We start from the raw sequence: 24999 nt of genomic DNA on the forward strand, positions 1-24999 counted from the left end.
GAGTCTGTACGCGCGCGCGGTCGACGGGCGTACGCACCAAATTTTTTCGGCCTCCTGGGTTTACAAAAATTCTCTCGTACCCGCATTACCCATGGTGCTCCGCTCCGCGCGCTGGCGCGCGCTGTAGAGCTCCGCTATAACGACTAAAGGCAAAATTTAAAATGGCGGTGTGGTTCGAGAAGGCCCGGAACGGATCACGTGGTCTGTAAAATTAATGATTAAACACACACGTGACAATAGCGCGCCCAATTTGCAAAAAGTGCTGTACGCTGGTGGGAGAAATTCTTGGATTACAAGCACAAGATTCCTTTTGTGAACAAAATCTGGGATTCCATGGCTAAGTAGAAGGCGCCTTTTGTGTATAAAGGTCTCAGGTATGAGATTAATTAACATTTAATTCACAGATCCCGTTAATCACGGCTGTCCGTCTGCCGGGAGCTTGCAACTCGTTCCCTCTGGAACTCCTGTGTTTTGTTTTCAGTGGGTTTCAATCGATATCCAGACCGGCAAAACTTGCTAATTGTTATTTTTCGATTTGCCTATAAAATATCTAGAAGCTTATGATACCTACGAGGCTCTTAAACGTGTATAAGTCGGTCTATTTTCCTCAGATCTTCAGTGTGCGCGAAATGAAGTGAGATAAAACGGAGGCGGGACTGGGGATAGGGAGTAAGGCAACCTCTCAAAATAGTGCAAAAATAGTGTATTTAAAATATGTTTCTATGTTGATCCTGCTTTTAGTATTTCAAAACCACATTGTAAATATTCTAGTCAGCTGAACAAAAATTTACGTATGTTTAATTCAGATTTTTGTAAAACGTGATCATGAGTTGATATTTCAAATAGATTTTAAATATTATGTTTAAAACCTGTTTTATACTGTTAACTTGTAAACCACACTTTAAATATCCTATTTTAAACCTATTTAATACTGTTAACTTGCCAACTACATTTAAAATATCCTATTTTAATCTGTTTTTGTACTGTTAGTTTACAAACTACATTTTAAGAGCTTGTGACTCAGAGATCCAGGCAGGGGCCAGAAGAAGGGGGTCGGCCGATCTCCACCATATTTATGTTGCATAAAGGTCTTACCCAACTCGTAACCATGGTAACAATTTTTGATTGATTGGCTTTATTGTTTACGAGAACAGACCACCCCCCCAAAAATTGCCCAAATGGCGTGACAAAAGTTGTGATTTTAGGTCAACTTCAGCAGCGTGTATCTCTGGATATATTTAAGCAACAGATTTAATTTCACATCAGCGTAACACTTGTCCTTTGGTAGTTTAAATGCATACTAAATTAAATGTTTTCTGTACATTGTTCACGATCTGCATGCAAACTTAGAAGCCATACTTCGCAACATTTTCAAAAATCGCAAAACTAGGCATTTTAAAATTACAGTTTCTCCAGGGTCCGGGAAGATACAGATATAAACCTAACTGCAAGTTACTCACCAAAGATAGGAAAACATTTTAGGCCAGTGTTGAAATTGGACCAGCGAATTTAAATTTTTTTTAACGGTTCACTGTTTTACCGCTTCGGCTGATGGCATTTTCCAAGGCCACTACGGCTCCTTTGAAGCTGTCGATCTCATTACCCGGATTTCGCCGTTTAAGCGCCCCTGACAGGTGTAAAAACCTTAACGCTGTGGTTTCTTGCCATATTATTTATGGTTTCGCTGTAAATCGTCCTCGTTTCAAGCGAGAGCCAAGGAAACATGCCAGCGATTGCGTGACAGGAGTGGAATACGCAGCTTTCAGGGAGGCCATCGAACCAAAGCAAACTTGTCCACGTTGATTAACAGACTGATAGCTTTTTCCTTCAATACTTGATCCCGGTCCAGAAAGGCTTTTAACTATCCCAATGTGGATTGAACTGGTCTTAATCATCGTAAAGCTCGCCGCAAGTGATCACAAGTAGACAACAGACTCGTGGAAACATCGCTGATGTCTGTAGGTTTGTAAAACGTTCCGATATTCCCGCCGATATATGCCATCTTGAAGCTTAGTTGTGATCGATTTATTCGTCAGTCAAGGCCATAGATACAAGTTGCGGAGGCGAATATTATTTGCTTTCAGCTACGTATTGGCAAGATTTTGTATTCAGATAAAAACCTGATAAATCATAGCGCTTAGTAACCTGGCATGGATTTAAGATATTGACGGGAATGGACTACCGGAATATCCCTGAAATCCGTGGCACGAGCGATCACGGAATTGATGAGTTGGATTGCTTTCATTCGGAAACAAACAATTATTTAATACAATCGAACTTTAGTTCTTTTTTCTCGTTACAAACAATTTCGTTAATGTAAGAGATGTGATTTGCAGGATGGTAAGGGCGTGAGGTAACACTAATTAAGATAAATGCTGATTTATATAATACTTTTTGCCATTTTCAAATTTACAGTTAACAATTTATGATTTATTGTTCATCTCAATTATTTTTCCCTTCCGTTTTGATTCGCTCGCCATTCATCACTGTCAATTTACAAATAAACCCTTTATTATGAAGCTTTATGAAGAACTCTATGAACTTTTTTGTACAAAGTCTCGGCACGAGTTAGTGTCTTAGACATCGATACCCAGCTTTCGAGCAAAGGCTTTAAGTGTACTACTATACTACCCTGATTATTTATGAATTATATCAGTTACGCTAAGGACATGTTATCCTCAGAAAGAAAACAATTAAAATATTAGTTTTTTGTAACAGTTACCGTCTATGCGAACTGATATGTTTCCTAATAATAAACCGACTTAATTCCTTGAAAGACGCTAAACCTCCACGAGGAAAAGGGAATAGGTTTCTTCGCCATAAAGTAATGCTTTGAGCTTTCGTGATATCAGTGCTAATTCAATTATTTCCAGCAAGAAAAGCATGTATATTTCATCGTGGGAACAAAACGTTTTGTCTGGCTTCAAGGAAGGTAAAACAAACAAAGTGCAGTATTAACAATTTGAAAAAATATTTTTCCTAGAAATGATAAATTGAAAACGTTCACCTTAAAGTTTGTAGAATAATTGTGGCTTTCTGCTGTTCATTAACATAAAAGGCCGCTTTAAATTCTGACAATCCTCATGATGACATAAACTTATTATTAGAAAACCAGTGCTTTTATGTTTGCGCCACGCAAGCAGTTGTTCAGTATTTACAAAAGAAATGCAATTATAAAAGTTAACGTTCGTCCCTGATTCAGCACTTGAAAGTTCGACATATAAAAAATTCGATTACATCCCATTGCAGGTCTACTAACCAAGCACGCAAACAGTTTTTGTTTGAAATTCCTCAGCGGAATGTTTTACACTGCGAATTTCGCCGCTCTGTTTCATTAATTTGATTAATATGTTACCCAAGAAACGGGAAACAAAAACAAAAGTCAATTTCGCTTTAGGGAAGATAGAGAAGTAATGAAATGGCTTGCTCAATTTCCATTTTGGTTGACTCGTCTCACTCCAGATGCGAAGGTGTCAAAGAAGAAGACAAAAATGCGTCTTACTAAGTTGTAGAAAAGACGTGAGTGGATATTTGCGTTCTCTGGGGCAAGCGGAGCACGCGGGCAACACGCGCGTGTCTGTGTTTCAGAAGTGGACCTCATCTTAAATAGAGCTGGCCTAGGTAATGAACGTTTATTCGTTTGTCTCACGATAGAATCGCTTTGAGATGTTGATCGCGACGTTTCGACTGCAATACTGCTAGTCTTCATCAGGCGACGAGGTCGATTGTTTACGCGTCGCTATTTATCTGTTAGTCGGAATAATAATGAGGATCGAAATGCACCAATCACAGCGAACCAACGTGCATAAATAGCGACGCGTAAACAATCGACCTCATCGCCTGATGAAGACTAGCAGTATTGCAGTCGAAACGTCGCGATCAACATCTCAAAGCGATTCTATCGTGAGACAAACGAATAAACGTTCATTACCTATCTTACACCACGATGAACAATATTCACATCTTTAATGACATAGAGCTGGCCTGTGTTGAGCGACCAAGAGATAGAACAAATGACAATATGTTCACGGCATAGGAAACTTTTGACAGTAAACTGGGCAGGGGGTAAAGCCGTCACGTGTCGCTGCAATAAATGTCTATTGTTAGCTATAGACAAGCGATATTTTTCTGACTGGAGAATAGCGATGGATCTTTCGCTCTTTTACGTTATTTCATTATAAAGTGTGCCCTGCATGACAATGTTGTCTACAAAACCGTTTATCCCTCCAAACCCTGCGCTATCTTTGGTAGGTCTCACGTGAGATGCGATTTGCAAAGGACAGTCGTGGAATGGCCAGGTTTAAACCAGCGGAATGGCGCACTGCAAAGTAGATTAGCAGCTTATTTTCCAGACTCGCAGCAAAGCAGAGGAAGAAACCATCTGACCAGGGAAAAGAATCAGATGAAGAAGGCCAGACAGACAATGACGAAGACGCAGAAGACTGGGAAAGAGAGGAAGCCTTGGCACTGATGAGGCAGTCGGTGTATGACGACATAAACCTTTTTACATACATTGAAGTACAGGGGGGAAGACATATGTGACTTGCAAAGAAGGGGCAAACTTCATTCCAAGTTCAAACTCAAAGATTTGGAAGACATTTGTCAACATTTTGACCTAAGTATTGAAGGCCCTAAAAACAGGAAAGCGACATTTGTTTCCTCGATTTCTAGGCTTGTTCAAAGTTGCTCATGTTCCTAGTAGTAAAAGAGATCTAATATTAAGCTGTATGTCAAGGGAAAGAAAGCTCTGTAAAGCATTTAATTAGTCAGAGATAATTCATATCCGCATTTGTTTTTTTTTTTTCAAAAACACTTTTTAACTGTTACAAATTTAGTGTCAGCAAGTTAACCAGTTTGCGGACTGTTGTGAACTGTGACGGGTTCAGCCCAAGTAAGGGTTTTTTTAGAGTGTTAAACATAAACACTATGTTTCAAGAATATACAGATTCATTTAGCTATATAGCTTCGAACTCGCTGAATGAGTACTATTCTCACAGGCAAATGTTCTTGATATAATTTTCAGCGAACGTTCGCGACCGTTTAATTGACTATCGCGACGATAAGGTCCTTTTTTCGTAATATGAGATTATAATGTTATTGAATTCTCTCGTTAGGTAGAAAGTGTTTACATGTACCTTGTTGTTACTTATTTTCGCGGGACTTAATTTTCGCGATTTTCGCGATTTTCAAAAAAAAATCGCGAAATTTAAGACCCGCGAAAAAAAGGTTCTCGCGAAAAATAACGACGCGAAATTTAATACCCTTCTATATAATTCGTTATGAATATTCAACGTTTCCGTCAGTTTACTACTTCAGTAAACGTTTCCGTCAGTTTACTACTTCAGTAATTACCTTGGTACAACCGTCAAACTAGCTCTACTTTGATGTAATGTATATGAAATAATTCATGTATGAACTGCGGATAGATATGAAAGTGATAAATGATCATCGCAGTGAATTTCCAATTTAAGCAATTGGAATAAAGAAGCCTGAAAAAAAATTCAGGGCTTCAACGGGATTCGAACCCGTGACCTCCGCGATACCGGTGCGATGCTCTACCAACTGAGCTATTGAAGCTCAGTTGGTAGAGCATCGCACCGGTATCGCGGAGGTCACGGGTTCGAATCCCGTTGAAGCCCTTAATTTTTTTTTTTTTTTCAGGCTTCTTCATTTCCAATTGCTTAAATTGGAAATTCACTGCGATGATCATTTATCACTTTCACAGCTCTACTTTGTTGCAAAGGAACATGTTAAACTGTTTTTAAAGTTTTGTTTTGTTATATGGTTTTGTTCAGTGTCATTGGAAACTGTTGCAGTGGAAAATTAAAATCAGTTGGACCAATTTTGAGACTTACTGTTTGTTAATGTAGACCAGTATTTTGACACTTTTCGCGAAATTAAGTTCCCGTAATCTCATTTTTTTTGGCCAAATCGCGAAATTTAAGTCCCGCGAAATATGGCCGTTCTATTTTCGCGAAATTAAGTGCCCGCGAAAATAAGTAACAATAAGGTAGGTGCAATTTACACTTCCTGCTTTATTTTATGTTGTCGTTTAAAATAATCTACACCCTACTCGCATCAGAAAACTGTCTACCTCAACTTCGGTGAGGTATAATAGGTCCTTTTATGTTGCCAGTGGCGGTGGTGAAATGTTGCCGATTCTTCAGATCATTTAGTCGACGAGTTTACTTACAATAATACATGTAACGTCATAAAGGGGAGAGTTTCTTTTCACTGGTATTTCCAAGACAATAATTAGCCGTCGACATATCAGGATACATGTGATGTGCATACCACCATGTCTACCAAACTACTTAATTATGTGGAACATATATTCGTTATTGTTGCTACTATGGTTTTTATTTGTCATGCAATATGTTTTAAGAAACCCTAACTAATTACCCCTAGATTTATTTACTGTCTTTGCAAAATGAAGTTTGTGTAAAAATTAATTATCCCACTGAAACCTGCAGCTCTAGCTAGCCAAGTAGAAAGAAATACTCGTTAATAATATTGCACACTGAAACGTGGTGAATCACACTGATTGAAACTGCGTCATTGGTTGCAACTTACATTAACGAAATTGTTTGTAACGAGAAAAAAGAACTAAATTTTGATTATATTAAATAATTGTTTGTTTCCGAATGAAAGCAATCCAACTCATTCAATTCCGTGATCGCTCGTTCCACGGATTTCAGGGGTATTCCGGTAGTCCATTCCCGTCAATATCTTAAATCCATGCCAGGTTACTAAGCGCTATGATTTATCAGGTTTTTATCTGAATACAAAATCTTGCCAATACGTAGCTGAAGGCAAATAATATTCGCCTCCGCAACTTGTATCTATGGCCTTGTCTGACGAATAAACCGATCACAACTAAGCTTCAAGATGGCATATATCAGCGGGAATATCGGAACGTTTTACAAACCTACAGACATCAGCGATGTTTCCACGAGTCTGTTGTCTACTTGTGATCACTTGCGGCGAGCTTTATTAAGACCAGTTCAATCCACATTGGGATAGTTAAAAGCCTTTCTGGACCAGGATCAAGTATTGAAGGAAAAAGCTATCAGTCTGTTAATCAACGTGGACAAGTTTGCTTTGGTTCGATGGCCTCCCTGAAAGCTGCGTATTCCACTCCTGTCACGCAATCGCTGGCATGTTTCCTTGGCTCTCGCTTGAAACGAGGACGATTTACAGCGAAACCATAAATAATATGGCAAGAAACCACAGCGTTAAGGTTTTTACACCTGTCAGGGGCGCTTAAACGGCGAAATCCGGGTAATGAGATCGACAGCTTCAAAGGAGCCGCAGTGGCCTTGGAAAATGCCATCAGCCGAAGCGGTAAAACAGTGAACCGTTAAAAAAATTTAAATTCGCTGGTCCAATTTCAACACTGGCCTAAAATGTTTTCCTATCTTTGGTGAGTAACTTGCAGTTAGGTTTATATCTGTATCTTCCCGGACCCTGGAGAAACTGTAATTTTAAAATGCCTAGTTTTGCGATTTTTGAAAATGTTGCGAAGTATGGCTTCTAAGTTTGCATGCAGATCGTGAACAATGTACAGAAAACATTTAATTTAGTATGCATTTAAACTACCAAAGGACAAGTGTTACGCTGATGTGAAATTAAATCTGTTGCTTAAATATATCCAGAGATACACGCTGCTGAAGTTGACCTAAAATCACAACTTTTGTCACGCCATTTGGGCAATTTTTGGGGGGGTGGTCTGTTCTCGTAAACAATAAAGCCAATCAATCAAAAATTGTTACCATGGTTACAAGTTGGGTAAGACCTTTATGCAACATAAATATGGTGGAGATCGGCCGACCCCCTTCTTCCGACATTTTTTAATATTGCCTGGGTTTCTGAGACAGACATTCTTAAGTCAACAACCATAGCGGATACAACATTCAAAACATTGTCAAAGTAGCATTTTTAAACTATTTAAACTAACTGTTTGTGGTAATTGTTTTGAAACAGATTTAAAATGCACTATTTAAACTCTGTTTTAAAACAAAAATACCTTGAAAATAGATATAATTTTTTTCAGTATCATAAAATACGTTTCAACTATATCTAAAATATAATTCAAATCGGAAGCAAAATTTAAACTTTTTTACAAAATAGCACAAAAATAGCTCTAAATGCTTAAAAATAGTGTTCAAATCATCAAAATACTTTCAAATCAGCTTCAAAACAGTTTCAAAACACAGTTGGTTTGGTAAGGGGTGGTATACACAATGTAATTGGCAAGTGTAAATGAGTGCATGCAATGTAACATAAAATGAAAAACTAATTATCTTATGAAAACATACCTGTGGTCGCGTAATAAGAGTACGAACTTGGTCCTACTCCCTTGGACGTAAAAGCGGCCACTGTGACACGATAACGCTCCCCTGGTTTAAGATCTTTCAATATGAATCGCGAAGGGAAGGGACTGCTGGTGTTGACACTTTTATATGAAGCATAATAATCGTAGTATTCTCTATAGTAGATTCTATACCCTAAGAGTTGGCCATTGGCGTAGTACTGTGGAAGAGGGTACCACTCCACCAGCAGGTCAGATGTATATGCAACACTTGTCACCCGTATGCCACTGGGTGCTCTACTAGGAACTGATGAAATAAAGAAAATCAGCGTTGTTCTGTATTATCTGTTGCTGTTTTTGCACCTCTTTCAATGTTATGCAACTGGGGCTGTCACGCAATCCATATACACATTTAATATTACAACAAATTAGCATGTTTTGTTCGTACGGTTACTATGTATTTTGCACGAATTTTACTCACCGCCTTCATCGGTCATGACCAAGACATCTACACTTGTAAACGATGTCCCATTACCACTGACGACTACAACACTAACATTATACTCTGTATAAGCTTCTAGGCCCGTTATCTCGGACATTGTTGTGTTTGCAGGCACCATTTTGCCCGTCGATAGGCTGTTGTTGCCAGCCTTTCTGGCAAGGGGGACATAAAAACGCACTCCACTATTGAGCAGATTAGTCGGGGTGCCCCAACTTATCCCGATGCTGTTCGTGGTTTTGTTTACGACGGTAACGTTCCAGTCGGCCACAAGGGAAGCTGTAGCATGTAAAAACGGCATAAGTTCAAACTATCATTTGTTAATGGTAAATTTACCGCCGTAGCGAATTTGGATTTGCACCAACAAAGCGGCTAACGCTCTAAACATCAGCATCTCTTTCCAAATTCGCTACGGCGGTCAATTCACACATACCTTTATTGAACTCATAGTAAAGTAGCTAAGTACTACAGTATGCTAGATTAAGTGCAGCTGAATCCAAACATTAAAACTCGTATTTGTATTGATAGCTGAAACCCAGGTGTATCAGTGATGTGTTGAGTGGAGATTTCCCGGTGAAGAATAATCTTGGGAAAGATTCATTTACTCAGTAGAAACTTTGCATAGGTTTAAAAATAATTTTGATGTTTTTTGTTTTATTTTTAAAAAAAGAATAAATCTTTTTTGGTCACTTTTCCACTCGTTTCATTTATCTTACTTTCTTCTTAGTATACGCCAACACCTTTCCTCTTTCTCCATAATCAAGAAAAATATCTTTATTTTTTAATCTCCCTTACCTGAATCCAAGCCTTGATTTAAAGTGCCGTAATCAATTTTGACATAGCTCGAGCTGTAGACAAGGGAGACTTGTATCGTGATGTTTTTGGACTCTCCAAAGTGAATTTCTCGAACATTCTTGTCAAAGGACGAGACCCATCCATGTAGAGAAAAGACTTCCGTTCCATTTCCATCAAAAAATTTGATGAATTCACTGTCGGGAAAACATGAAAAATTTTCTGTCAGAAAATGCATATCTTGTACACTGCTTGTAATATTTTTTTTCATAGTACCATTCGAGGGAGCGCAACCAAATTGGACTTGCCGCGACCGTTTCACTTTCAAGGGAACCACAGGTTTTTACCCGCTGAAACTTTGACAGAAATGTCTTTACTTTGAAAGGCTTAATGCCAACAGACGTTAGCCAATTTTTTTTAACTGCGATAGTAGAGCAGACAATTTGGATTTAGCGTAACATTTTTTTTGCCAATGAATGGAAACTTAAATTAATAAGTCTGAATGATAACAAGTCTAGATTAAAATAAAAAACAAACATCTAAAGAAAAATGAAGGCAAAATATCACTTTATATTTTTATTACTATTGTTGAAAAGCAATGAGCTGGTAAGCTCTTTTTTTCTCCGTTTTGTGGAGTAGAAGTGAAACATGTTGTAGCGGAACTCAAAGGGACTTCACGCGTCCTTCTTTGCCGGGCAAATTTTGATTATCATTTTGTCATCACACACAAGAAAAGAAAAACAACAACAACAATTACATACGTGTAACGGTATAGATATATTTGGTTGATGGAAACAATGGCTACTGCCTGAGTTGTTCCACTGTGATCATTTATTATCCAGTTACAGTTAGGATCGAAATTACTCGAGTATCTGATGTCCAGTCTCCCAAATGATTGGTTCACATTTTCGGTGCAATCTAAAAAAAAAGATGACAATAGACCAATCAACGAGAAACTCAAGTGCTATCGCCTGACAAATCTTTACTTGACGACAAAGGAATGCAGAGTCATCTTAACAGGGCCGTAACTAGCAAGAGGCAAGACGAGGCATTTGCCTCGTCTAGATTTTAACCCAAAATTAAAAACAAAATATGTTTAGTTGGGGAAATAATTCGCAGTTGGACAAGATTGATTTTTTTTTTTTTTTTCAAGAAATACCTCATGAAAAATGTTCAAGAAAGAGTTTCAGAGCTTCTAGTTCTCCACATTTTCTGGTTGGCAGGCCCCCAGAACCTCCAAGCAAGATTTTGCCTTGTTTATGCAAAAGGTCTGGTTACGGCCCTGCTTAAGAATTAACAAAATTGATGACGTTGGATAAAACGGGGAGAACCTCAAATATAGATGAACCTTGAATTTCGAACACTAATATTACAGTTTATCAATATCTTATCTTCTACAGATGACAGACTATACGATACAAAAAGAAAAGAAGATATTTCAGACATGCATTGAAAAACATTTGAGCATATTTCTGCATGTACCTTGGCAGATTCCGGCGGCGATAGAAACGTCATCAATAGCAATGTCGCCTGTGTAGTCTGTTCCCCTTATCCCCTCGAACGTAACCTAAGTACCAGAAAAAAGTAACGCTTGTACCATTTCTACAGCATAATAAACTATTTGTTATGTGGCTTGGCATAAAGCTACCTGGAATTGAACTGGGATCTCCCACATCAAAGGCGAGTACTTTCTAACGACTTGATCTACGCTATATACACTTAATCATCCGAGTGGTACGGTAGCTACAGTCAACTCCCACTATAACGGACACGTTCGGGACAACAATTTTGTGTCCGTAATAACGGAAATCCGTAGTAGCGGGAGTTATTTTCAGTAATGCTTATTCGCCAGGACTTCAGCTCGTGTCCGTAATACTGGGTTGTCCATACTAAACCACTTTGGTAAACTAGTTAAATTAAGATAAGATAACTGAAAACAAACTTCGCGTTTGTGCCTTTTTATTTTGTTTGTTTATGTTTTGTACTTTAGCTAAACATATTGTAATATGTTAGTAGCTCTAGAATAACAACTTTTAAAAAGATGCAACTTACTTTGCTTTGCAAATTCATTGTCAGTTTGGCTTTAAACCATTCATTGCCTTGGTTTCCTGACTTAGTAAACACTCTATTATTTCCATTGAAGACATTGAGAGTATTAATTGTATACCCATACATGTGGTAATAAAACGTCAAGCAAGATAACTTCCCAGTGTCAGAGCTCGGCACTGAATACTCCAATTTGGCGTTATCTCCAAACTGCCGAGGAGAGGATGTCTCGATATACATGTACCTTCCTGCAAGTAGATATTAGTTTAGTTGATACATCAGATACCAAAGGAATATTTTACAACAAAACAAAACAATGTATTATATCGCCTAAAACACGAAGTGCACAAAAAGCAAATAAAGCACGAGCCGTAGGCGATTCTTTCCTCATTTTCCACATTGGTCATTTCAAAAATGGCCGGAGTGTTTTATGGCTGTTTAATCCTTGGCTTTGGTTTGTTAACGCTCTAGAAAAATTTAAACCTCGTACTGTGGTACTAATATAAAATGCCACGTACAACACACAGACAACATTCTGGTAAGAAAAACAAACATTTTCTGCTTTTCTTAACGCAAGAAAATTATGGTAATTACAATAATGAAAGAATGATACATGAAACCATCATAGCACAACAACAATTAAAGAACCCACCGTAGCCCCCACGGTCAGAGGATGGTCCTGTGGAGTAAGAAGGGGTCGAGCCGTAGTGGTTCGTCCAGTCAAAGACATCTTGATAATAAACTTGACTCCAGCCAGAACACAATCCATAGTCAAAGTTGCAACCTAATCACGTACGCAAAGTAGGATGAATAATAATAATATAAAATGATCTTTTTTGTATAGATACCCTGTTGTTTTATCTAAGAAAGCAATAACAGCTGCAGCAAATGCAATCAAGAGAAGGAGTTAGCTGTATAAATATTTAACTGAAGTTGTTTTTATTCAGTAAAACGGGTGTATAGCAACAAGGTGCGAACAAATACCTAATCAAAGAGCTCTTCGAGCCACGACTGAATTTTTTTGCCAAGTTTAAAAGTTTAGTTTTCATTCCTTGAAAATTTATGAGCAGCAGGTGATTCAAACATTCCTTTGATGCACATGATAACAGATAAACGGCGGAATGTCAATTACATTGATATAAGATATTTTCGTCTCACGTGACTAAATGCGCATAAGTAGCGCAGTCTGGTAGGCGTCTGACTGCGGATCGAGATGTCGCAAGTTCGAATCCCAGAGGGGAGAGTTTTTTTCTTTTTTCCTTTTTTTTTCTTTTTTTAACCCATAGCACTAAAATGGTTTGTTTATTATATCGCTCCGTAGGTATGCATTGCAGAATAATTTACATGTAGGCTGTTAAGTAATAACGCTGTAAAAAAATATATATTAGACTGATTCAGGTACAAATGTAATATTGTGCTGTTTCATCTGAAAAGCTTTTCCTTTTCTTGGGAACAAGCAGCCACGCACTCGATTTTAGCCAACGCTCTGGTTTCTAGATAGATCCATCGCTTATGAAGCTTATGTGAAACCCGATTTAGTTTTCGAATGCTCCTACATTCGACTACATGTACTACGCTAGCTCGAAAGATAGACACGAAAGTCATCGATCGATTAATGCAGATTACTGGCTCTCAATGTTCACTTTTTTGGCGGTCGATTACTTAATTCTTCACGTAATTGTCAGCCATATTTTGTTTCTTTGCTTCTGGTTTTTCTTGTAAACCCCTTAAATTTAAAAGACCGCCTTTATACGGCCGCTTTTATACGGCCGCCTTGCTACACTCTTTCTACAAGTATATCTGCTGGTCAGCGGAGTTGCAATGAGAAGTTTACAGATGATGGACCAACCGAAAACCGACCAACCAAGGCTACCCACAATACTCCTGAATAAATTCAGTCGTAAAAATGACTTTTAGATATCATTTGGAAAGGAGGTAGAGTAGCAAAAGCAACTTCAGGAACTTATACAGCAAAACAATAGATTCCTATTATTAAAGCAAAGAGTACACAGGACACTTTATACTTACTGTGTTCTGCGTTGATCAGGTGCACACAACTTATTAAAACTAGAAGAAAAACAAAAAGATTAAACACAATCAATTTTGCTTTTTGATATTTTTCTTAATCCATCCAATAACTGCAGTACAAAGTATAATTAACAAAATCCTTCCGACTCCAACGAAAGATCCTTAAACTTTCATTTTCCACAAATAGACGTCAATAAAAAATGCATAAAGTCTGTGTTCATACACGTTACTAGTATTGTTTTAAAGTCTTCAATAGTGTAAATTTACTCCTAAAATAGTTTCTGATTGGCCATTAGGTTGTCATAGTAATACCAGACAGCGCCAATCTACAAATGAAAAGTGAGCGAAAGACTAGACTTACTTGTTAGGTGATTAACACGGATTGTCAAAACTTTATTTATTATGCTCATTACTTTTGCATAGTTAGTGACAATCTGAGCAAAACACTTTAAAGTGCAGTCAAATGAAACACAGATGACTCACGCATAGCATTTTTTTAAACGAAAGGAAGTTTCTAATTTGGAACTAAAGAAGTCATACTATCTCTGTTACAAGTATCCCCCCAAAAATATATTTACTAAAAAGAACTTGAAAGACATTGCTATATTTGGTTACTCCTCCTCTTAAGACATTTTTTTTTACAATCAGGAACGGTTTTACACGAAAAGGTAAAAAAAAAAAACGAAACATAATAAAAAGACATGATACCAGAAAAACAAATTGCGTGGAAACACATAATGCGGGCAAAGCAACTTAACCAAAGTTCAATTAACAGTCACAAAAAGTACAGCTCGTATTTTTACTGAGGGACGCACTATTTATTTTCTTAAAGACTAATTAACTGACTGTATTGTTTTATGACACAAAAGATCTTAAGAGCTCTTAAGAATATCAAAACATAATGTACGTCACAAGGCCTTTGTAGAAACCCGGCAAATAAATTAAACGTTCAACTTCACCTTGAGGTTCGAGCCGGAAGTTAAACTAGACAAGCCAAACAACCACAGCAAGATACAAAAGAACAAACCAATTATGCCTTTACCAGTACAACATTTCCAAACAGGTTAGGCTCCATTCTTTTTTTTTTTTTTTTGTTCAGTCTCAGTTTGATCTTGTGAGATTTTATATCAATACTATTATACTGAACTGATTATTAAACTTAAGACAGTAAAAAAGATAAACTTTAGTCGTCTTATAATATTCTCTATCTCCAATTCTTTCAAAGTGGAAATGTTATTGTCTGAGAATGGCACGCCGTCATAACGTACCAATGGATGGTTTTCACAGAAATTTTTTCTTTGCGCACTGCATGCATGTGTTTAAAACAAATTTAGGTTTAATAGTTTGTATGAAATGCATGATAGGCCGCACAAACAACTATTGCGGTTTTGTTTGTTACAGCAATTTTAAAGTCAGAGAGTTGCTCTTGGCTAGCTTTTTGGTCAACGAATATCTCGCAAATAATGCCGGCGTACGCAATGTTGGTGCACACGACGTAGAAGCCAAACTAAACCCTTGGCAAAAATGTCTGTTAAGTATGAAAAACTGCCACGAAATATTTTCCTCCTTCGCTCTTGTTGTGTCACTTAAATACCTCGCCGGGGTAAATATGTTATACATGCCAACAGCAATGCTGGTGACCAATCATAACGTTTTGGCAACGTTAATCTAATACAATAACCCAGTGATATAAACTAAAAACACAAAGGTTATGACCGACTCATGGAGGTGGATTACTGTTTCGTTAAGCTAATAAGGAATTATCACACATGTCACCAAATTGATAAGACCTAACCTCGAAGTAGAAACTATCCCAAGTATATAAGTAAAATTCCTTAGCATGAATCATATATATGTCATTTACATATAGGTTTCTAAAAGTTCGACCAAAAGTTGTTCCTTGTAAGTATCACTCACATCTAACTACTGCATAGACATTGTGCATTCAGTCTCCCTTTGTATAAAATAAGTAAACTTTGACTTTAATGGGATTGTATGTGTTCATGGCCGTACAGTCATACAGATGCTTGCATAGATTGATAATGGACTTAGTATACCTGTTTATACATATATTGTTCGCACTTTTACATTGAAATATCGATTACCTAGCAAGCACTTCCTTGTAAGGATCGGAAACTCAAATTCAACTACCTTCGATTCATATCACTGCTATTTGTACAGGTCCTAAAAGCCCGCAAACTACTTGCGCTACGACAAGATCAGTAAGTTAAACGAAGTATCATTTTTTGCAGTAAAATTCAAATATGCTGTTTAGTGTTTTTGAAACGTACATCTCACTTTCCGATTGCCTATATAAATCATAAGCTGAAACTAATAAAAAACATAATTTCAGTGCAATCGGCTTTTATCGTTTGAATATGTGTAATTTCATGCACAAGCATGTTTAAACGGAAACGCATCTGAAATTCATTTGTAACTAACCTGTTTGAAAAAGCCATACATTGAAAATGAAAAGCTTTTTTTCGCCGGCCATTGCGGGAGAGCTTTAACATTAACGCCTAGGTGTTTTGAATCAACGTCAAACTGAAAGGGTGCTATAGAAACGTGGAATAATTGCATCTGTGGGCCAATATACATGCGGCGACAGGAAATCAAGGTAGAAATAAGGATTGGGTGACCAAGTGTAGCGATCATGCCTATGCACGTATGCCTAGGTACCTACAAAAGGAGCATCAGAAGAAAAAAAGAACAATTTCATAACAAGATAGGTTAAATGTGGTTTCTTTCTATTTAGTTATAACTTTGTCACGGTGCTTTGCTTTGACGCAATCTGACGTAGTGTTTGTTTTACTTACATAATTGCTTTAAAAAAGGTTTGAACCGATTTAACTAAGCATCCTGAAAAGAGCTTTCGTAAAACTTAATAAAATTCTGCCAATAAATTTCTTGTGAAAAAAGAGTATTTGGAAAATAATCTACCAAAAAAACACTTGAGACTGACTTCGTCTTAACATACCTTACATGTGACGTCAAAATAAATGTAAATAATGTCTCAAGACATAGGAATTAAACGGTCGTTAAACGACATTCTTGTTTAAATACTCAATTTCGATACAGGCTGATTTACAGGGTCAATATATAAGGTTTTGTGCCATTTAAAGAGGAGAGTCTGGAGTCATCATGTAAGTTTGCATGAACATGTTCAAAACACAACTTTGCTTGGTAAGCGGTTTGCGTTTTTCAATGATGGCGTAAATTCAGTGAACATAAAACCGCAAGAATGCCCGATTCCTCCTATAGCGCGCGCCTGCAGAGAATCATGGTCGTTGTATTCATCAAACCATGCGCGAGACTAAGCAATGATGAATTTCACTTTAATCAGACACTGCGTTAATTCACAATTCCTAAACAAATATCATTCTTGTGTAGTTTCTTATCTGTTATCAATTGTTGTATAAGTATCAGCAACACGAAGCGTCATGTATCAAAGTCCAAGTATCAACCAACCTACCAACTTAGCAAAAGGTCAAAAGACTACAGCATATTGAAGCAAATATAATTCCATGTTTTAAAGTAAAATTACTCATTTTAAAGTTATCAGTCCAGGTATGTTCGCTTGGACTAAGAAATAAGGTCACTTGGCATCATTCCAGCAACCAGAGCACTAATAGTATAAGTCGTCTACCAATTTCTGTTTGTCTTAATCAACTATTTTAGTCAACCATTATAGCTTTCCCACCCAACCCACTTCTATGATAGTTATCATTTCTTCGTCGTGATAATTATGTCTTTATGTGTATGTAGTTACGTGCATTTCTTGTCTATTAATAGGCTTGTTTTCTTGAAGCCTTTTATTGGCAGATAGTTAGTGCTTATTACTAACTTCTTAGTGCTACAGCAGTTATTTACATGGAAACATTTTGGGTGATGCCACATGTCATTCACGGCTTGACAATCATTTGTAACAAATAGACATTTGTTGAATGTATTATTTTGTTGACTATAGTCCGTCCTTGGAAACATTGCCCAGTGGATTTTGCTTGCTTGTTGCTAGATCAGATGTTTTAGAGAAATACAGAGCCGTAAAGAAGAAATATCTAATCTACGCTGAAGTGGTCGACAACGACGAATTTTATTAAAGCGTAATTTAGTAAAAGGCAGCAGACCTTCCCCTCGTGTTTTTACAATAATTATATTCCTTACAACTTAAGCTATTTTATTCTTATGAGAAAAACAACACTTAAACATTATACATGCCGCTAATTTGAAAGTTTAAAAACGGTAATGTTAAGGAAACAAAAGTTAAGCAAAACGAGACTGAGTCTAAGAACTTTAAGAAATTGTTTGCATTTCTTCTACATTTTGTTCCAAACTAGCCTAGTAGATCTGCTCGCTCTTCCCGGTACTTTCTGAAATAAGTACTTAACAGAAGCGGTACCAACAAGCGGGATAAGCTTTAAAGTAGAGCTGTTTAATGTAGATATAACTCAGCAAGGCGACTTGCGGGAAGCGGACCTGATGCATGTGCTTTGTGCAATGTACATGTGTTACTATAAATACACACATCAGTCACTGAAAAAGAATGCGCTTTCTAACCGATAATCTGTTATGTCTTGGTGATTACGAAATAAGGGATGTATCTTTATACTTTGGAATGGCAACATTTCTACTAAAAAGGGCAACCAACGAGCCGTACGCCGAGTAATGATCTAGCCAAGGCAGCTTTATAGATTAATTGCTTTATTTCCCCCTTATTTCCCACTATCTGTTAACTTGAAGTTACGGTTAGCTATAATTGACACGTTCTCCGTCACTGCCCAGCACACAAAGGCTAAACCGTTCTGCAAGTTCTTTGCATACTGAAATCTGTTATAGCTGATTTTAGCTTGGCTTTGATAAGAAAACAACTAGCTTTTTTTCACAATGAGATGCTACGAGTGACTGTTGAACACCTTTTTGTGTTATTGCTCTTTACGTATGTCTTTATGCAACTATGTCGGACTTGTCCAACGACCAACTGGAACCCGGCGGCAAGCGAAGCCTGACTTACATAGCCTACAAGAATATAATTGTACCATTCAACTTAAAACAAAAGCTTCCGCTTACCTTTGATGCAGAATAAAAATTCAAAATGACGCTTCGACCCAATCATTTTCTCATCGTATCTTCGTATTTAATTGAAACCTTTTGCTTGAAGTTTTACTGAAACTGCACGTCTGCTGAGAAACATGCATGCAGAACTAAATATGCTTACACTCAACCGATACTCTATTTCGAATAACAAGTAGATCTGAAGTAAACGTGCTGACTGCACATAGCTTCAAATGAAGTTTGCTTTCTTGACAAATACACAGACTATTACACCAGTCTGTAAACTGCATCGGTTAGATATTGTGTCAGCCGTGAATTTGGTAATATTGCATTCCTATTAAAGTACCAAATAAAAAAAGAATTGTTGTCAAACAGATTGTATTTTCCCTATCCCTATTCCAGTCCCCTAATACATAGAGCCTACAAGAGAAAGGATGAGTGAGAAACATTATTTCGCCGCAATAAAAAATGTTCAGGTGAATTCTATTTAAAACAGTTTATTTCCAAACGAAGAGCCTCATTTCCAACTTTACTTAGCACTTTAGCGATGGTCATTGAAGATTGTTTGTTGACAGCTTGCATTGAGCCAATATAGGAAAACAGTAGTTCCTGAAATTATAGGCAAACAATGTCAACCTATAAATTGTTTTGATTGCGAAAAGTATCAACCCGTATTTTTACTGAGCAGCACACTTTATGATTTTATAACGACTCGTTAAGTGCCGACATTCTTTACAAGACAAAAGATCATAAGGCTTTTGTTGAAGCCCGGGCCGGAAGTTCTAAGCAAGTCATCCATAACGAGTTGCCGTTACTGACTACGAAAACATCAGGATGGAAAAAAGAAAACGGCAACATGGATTTCAACCCAACGACTTTTTGAAATTTTCGGCTTTCTTTTTTTTCTTTGCAGTCTCGCTCAACTAAACTTTCAATCTGACACCGCTTTAAAGGCGAATGTTCTTGTCCGAGAATAGTATCATGACATAGTAGGCCATCATCACGCAACACAATAAATGGTTTATTTGCTGTGTGAGCACATCTCATTTGAAGTGTTTAAGTGAGGTTTTTTGCTGAATGATTTAATCAACAAACTATGCATTCTTACATGAAAGAACATAAACTTAGAACCTATTAGAGCGACTAGTTTTGCTGTTCCCGTTAGCAAGGGAATACTCGACTATATTTGTACCCGAGTTATCTGATAACATTCATTTTAATTTTATGCAAAAGCGCAAATTTATTTAAAACATGTTTCAGTAATTCCCAATGCTATATTCCCCAAGTGTTTTCAGATTCAAACATACACTGAAAATATCATATGATCATTGCCTGGTAATCTCACACTCATAGAAACGACTTCTTGACGTACAGTTGATCAGCTTATCTGTCGCACCAACAATTTTCGACAAGCCGACCAAAGCTACAATGCATAAGGACTTATATTAAATCCAAAACTGGTCTGTTGTTTCTAAACACTGATATTAAATCAAAGTCTTTGCCATTCAGGTTAAATCTGTTAGTTATTGCAGTAGAATTGTAATTGATCAAGCTCTCATATAATACGTTGCTTAACTAACAGCTAGCCACATTGCTGTTTTGGGCTCTATAATATATGGCAAATCAACAGACAGAACTTTATGACCTCGAGTGAAGGCAAAAATACGCCATATCGATTGCTAGCTAAAACTTTGCCTTGAATGTACGTGTAATCAGTCCGGTCAACGCTTTGACTGTGACATTAAAGGAGCAGTATCACGGTATATTAAGTCATTTTTCTGATTCCTTTCAAATTGAAGGACACCTTAAAATAATAGTTACATTCTTACATATAAAAACAACAAAGTAGTAATAAAAAATGCGAAAATAACCAAGAATGGTTTCGACTGTTAACATTAAGACAAATTTTGAACGAGAAATTTGAAAAACTTTGCCATTTTTTTTCACCATGTGTTGTCGGTGACGTAGCTCCTTTAAGCATGAATGTTATTTGAAAGGCACCGCCGCAGTTTAATTGATGCTGCTTGCAAAACCTTATAATGGTGCTTTATAATTTTATAACCTCGCCTGTGTCTTCTTGGTCGTTTGCCACCAAAATGCTATTCCAGGATCCGGCAACCGATTACTTGCTCTTTAAAATAAATTATGGTTTTAGAACTAAATTTTAACATTATCATTTGAAGCGTTGAGTTTGTGTACATGGAGTTGTGCAACGCGCTTAGTCAGTGGTATATATATACTCCACGTTGTATGAAAGAGCAAGTTTACATGGAAATATTTATCGTGCAACCTCGCTTTCACAGCTACATTTGCTTTTGTAACTTACCGGTTGCAAGCAGGCATACGTTGAAAATGGAAATCTGCTTTAGCGAAGACATTAGGCAGTAGCCTTTCCTTTCCTGTTAAACCAACTGTCGATACAAGGCTCTGGCACCACCCCTTAGGCACCTCAAAAGACGTCACAGAAACGTTGAATTATATCGTCTGTGGACCAATAGTAAGCGACGAAGGCAAATAAAGGAGTAAATTAATGGGTGACTAAGCGATCGCCCCTTGCACGTAAAAATCCAAGCTACTGGCTTCAAACTAAAATAACAGTTAAGAAACCCGGAAAAAAATTGTCTTTTTAGATCAAATATATTGCAATGCTGCTTACTCTATTATTTGTTTTTTTTTAACCAGAATATGCACTCTGTTCTTTTAAACAGTAAGGGCCTGATTACATGGCGAATTTCAGCCCGGTTTGCCAGGCTGACATTTAAGCCCGGCTTCCAAAACAAATCTTCTTAAAAACACGTCTGCGATTACATGAAGAAAGTTTCATCCCGGGCCGAATTGCAGCCCGTGTGAAATTTCCAGCCCGGTTTTTGAAACCGGGCTGGAAATCTCAGCCCGGGCAAACGGGCTGAAAAACCTCATGTAATGGCGTTTTCAATTTCAGCCCGGGCTGAAAGTGAGCTTGCGGATGCGCAGTGGTGGATTTCAACGAAAGAAAATGGCGGCCACGATAATTATTCAATTTTAAAAGTGTTCAGCCCGGGCTGAAATTCTTCACGTTCTTTAGCAACAAAATTCCAGCCCGGGAAATATAATCGGGCCCTAAGTAATATCACTGTCAATTGTTTTTACACTTATTTGTATAGTTTCAGTGTTACGATTTTTGCCCTTGACTGATTCGAAGTGTATATAATATAATTTATCACGAAAAACTATTTTCTCAGTAAAAACGAGATGTGAATTTTCACGGCTTTTAAATTCGATGAATGAAGCCAATTGTAGGATGTTGCCGGGAGCTTTGTAAAGTCCTTTAATCAGAATTTCACTACTCAACCCAAAACAAACAAGTAGTTGACTAAGATTTCCTTCTAGGTAAGAAACCACATGGGTTACTGAAACATATGGGTTAGAAACCATACGGGTTTGAAATTGCATGGGTAAGAAACCTATCCGGATATCCTTATTAAGTCTTATCCAAGAAATGAAATAGTATCGTATTATTGCAGGATATCGTCTAATGTGAAACAAACGAAACGTGCATATACCATCAACTTGTGAGTCACGTTAATGGCACAGAAAAGGCCAGTTTGATTTTAGGGATCAAATTGTACAGCAGAAGTATCTACAGCCTTATTCTCAAATAATCGCCCCGATCGTTTCGATCGAGGGTTGAAGGGGGGGGCCTTCCTGTGATTTTTTATGGAAAAAAAAGAAAAGAGAAGAGAAGGAAAGGGGAACGCGTTTTTACCCCAAAATGGGGAAAAAAAAAAACTATACACGCGAGTAGTTGAAATATAAATTTATTAACTCTTATCAAACTTCACCAAACTGATAATTACAACACGTTTCGAAACCATACGTTATCACATCACATTAAAAATCATTCCATATGTAGTAACCTGCAAGGAATTGCTTTCTATGGAAATAAGTTAATAAAGAACTGTCATCTTATATGCACCGAAAACGTATATAATACTCGAAAGATGAAATTAAAGACTATAATAAAATGGCAGTAAAATCTATAAAGCAGAAATAAAGTCGAGTAGAAGATATCACCTTAGAATTTAAAAAAGATATACTTCCATGATGTGTATCAAACTGGCCCAGAATTTGCTCATTTTTCCGGTATCTTCTCAAGCGTGCACCGAAAACCGCCCACACAGTGTTTTCTTACCAACAACTTCACTGTCACTGCTCTTTGCTTTTAGAAAGGAATTATTTTTCAACAGTTAAAATTGTTAATGAAATATTTCTAGACAAGTGCGAGGAAGAGAACCAGATGCGAATGTGATGTGTTGATTTTCATAATAGACGCAACGGTCACGAGAAAAGAATGCTTAGAATTATCATATAATTTGATGTGTTATGGTCATTACAAACTGGAGTCGGTACGAAATCATATTTGCTTTTCCTTTACAAGGTCTAACTTCACTACTAAAATTCGCGCATTTAAGCAGCCGAAAAATCTGATGTCGCTGTGTTGCGGTTTATACGAACAATACCACCGGTTAATTCATGAGTCAACTTTCGACTGCAAGTTCTCCTCCACTGCACAGCACGCAAAGGTTTTAGATATTTTATATATGAGATCGCCGCTTCAACTTCAGCTGAACTTCTGCCTTGATAATAAACACATTTTTTTCACCAATGAAGGAATTGCACTTTAGTCGGATGGTAATGAAATCAATCATATCAAACATACACCTGTAAACGAATGTCAAACAGGTTCGACAAAAGTGCTACCACGAGGAACGCAACGAAACATGCCTGACATAGCCAAGGATGAATGTAGTGTCGTTTTCAACTTAAATCAAATCTCTCACTTACCTTTCATACAAACCAGCAATGCCCACACTGGCTTCCGTTTGATCATTTTATCCACATCACATCGTGTGTACTGATATTGATTTTATTGTCTGTCCGTAAGCGGCTTCATGCCGCAAATGCAAGTCCGCTGTGAAGCGAGCAGAGCCAGATATGCTAACTCAACCGGAACTCTGTTATGAATAGCAAGTGGCTCTGACGTTTTCTATTTCACGTTGGCGGTCATTTTAGCAAGTGTAATGAATAAAAGTTGGAGAAATATTCATTACCAGCAGCAAATATAATAGCAAGTAAAAACATTAATTAATTTGCCTATCAGAAACTGGCAGAGACCATTTTGCATTTAACACAATTGCAATTGCTCATAATATTATTAAAGCATAAATATTTTAAAATATATGCACAGCATGTGTGTATGGGCTATTTTTGTTCAGTTTTGTAAGGTATGTTTGCATGTTTGTGGCTATGTCGGGTTACTATGTTTACAGCATGTAAAATAGCGTTTTGTTGTAAGAATAAAAATTCCTCTATTGGATAACACTACAAAACATTTTGCTTCCACTGTATTAAAAGAATAATTTTGTTTGCTCTTTGTTTGATTACAAACTTCATATCATTTAAACTTTTTTTTAAATTAAAATATTGACTTGATGTTTGATTTTGAGACATAAATTTGCACAATTCTTAAAAAATATAATTCATTTATTTTAGATGTTTCAGTCAAAAATCAACTACACATCTTTTTTTATTCCGAAAGTTTAAGAACGATGCAATTTATGTTTGAGCTTGTCGTAAGCCGCGATGTTCGACGAAGACACATATACTTTATTTACTTTTTTTGATATTTCGGCAAAGAGTCTTAAATCATTGAGTAGAATTCGCCGTTTTTGAATCCCGCAAGATCAGTGGAACACTTCGAGACTGGCGAATCTGGTTCCACCGTTTTGGAAGTCCACAAATGCCTGAAGACACTGTAAACTTTTTTTTTCAGAAAAACGAAAAAATTAAATCATCTTGATCAAGGAGTGCTTCAAAACAATTATATCATGCATTACGGACTTTAATATGCGTCTTCGAGAAATTGTAATGTGTAACCCTTAGGGGCTGGTCTGTTTTTGTTGATAAGGGTATTCGGGTGGGCTTATAACAGGGAGGGGGGGGGGGGCTAAATGAAAACTCTAGTCTCTTAAATAGGCACTTAAAATTACATGGCATTTAGAATAGCGTTACGGAAAAGTCAGCTTAGTTGATAAATTTAAATTCAATCGATTAACTCGTTACTTGAGCAGAAATTTATAATATATTTAGTTTTAACCTTGCCCTTTCATTTATGTTGTTGCGCGGGGGGCCTGTTTTACCCGGGGCCTTGTTACCGAAATTTCACAGTGGGTAAATACACTAATAAATCAAAGTGCTTTAATACACTTAACAAGTAGTGAGGCCCTGCCAG

General features: G+C 37.2%; 1 protein-coding gene across 1 annotated transcript in view; it reads right to left on the minus strand.

Moving 5' to 3' along the window:
* Nucleotides 1-23841, minus strand: part of LOC144634530 (MAM and LDL-receptor class A domain-containing protein 2-like) — a 75483-nt gene extending 51642 nt beyond the window's left edge. The window contains exons 1-10 of the mRNA XM_078493505.1: nt 23553-23841; nt 21055-21212; nt 13677-13715; nt 12301-12432; nt 11655-11896; nt 11085-11169; nt 10364-10520; nt 9606-9799; nt 8793-9089; nt 8319-8618 (exon numbers count right to left, since the gene is read on the minus strand). Of these exons, the coding sequence (XP_078349631.1) occupies nt 8319-8618; nt 8793-9089; nt 9606-9799; nt 10364-10520; nt 11085-11169; nt 11655-11896; nt 12301-12432; nt 13677-13715; nt 21055-21106 (1498 nt within the window). The 5' untranslated portion in view covers nt 21107-21212; nt 23553-23841. The remainder of the gene's footprint in view (nt 1-8318; nt 8619-8792; nt 9090-9605; nt 9800-10363; nt 10521-11084; nt 11170-11654; nt 11897-12300; nt 12433-13676; nt 13716-21054; nt 21213-23552) is intronic.
* Nucleotides 23842-24999: the final 1158 nt, after the last annotated feature.

Source organism: Oculina patagonica, chromosome 13 (genome assembly GCF_052425735.1).
Source record: "Oculina patagonica isolate OP01 chromosome 13, crgOcupat, whole genome shotgun sequence".
NCBI classification, from domain to species: domain Eukaryota; kingdom Metazoa; phylum Cnidaria; class Anthozoa; order Scleractinia; family Oculinidae; genus Oculina; species Oculina patagonica.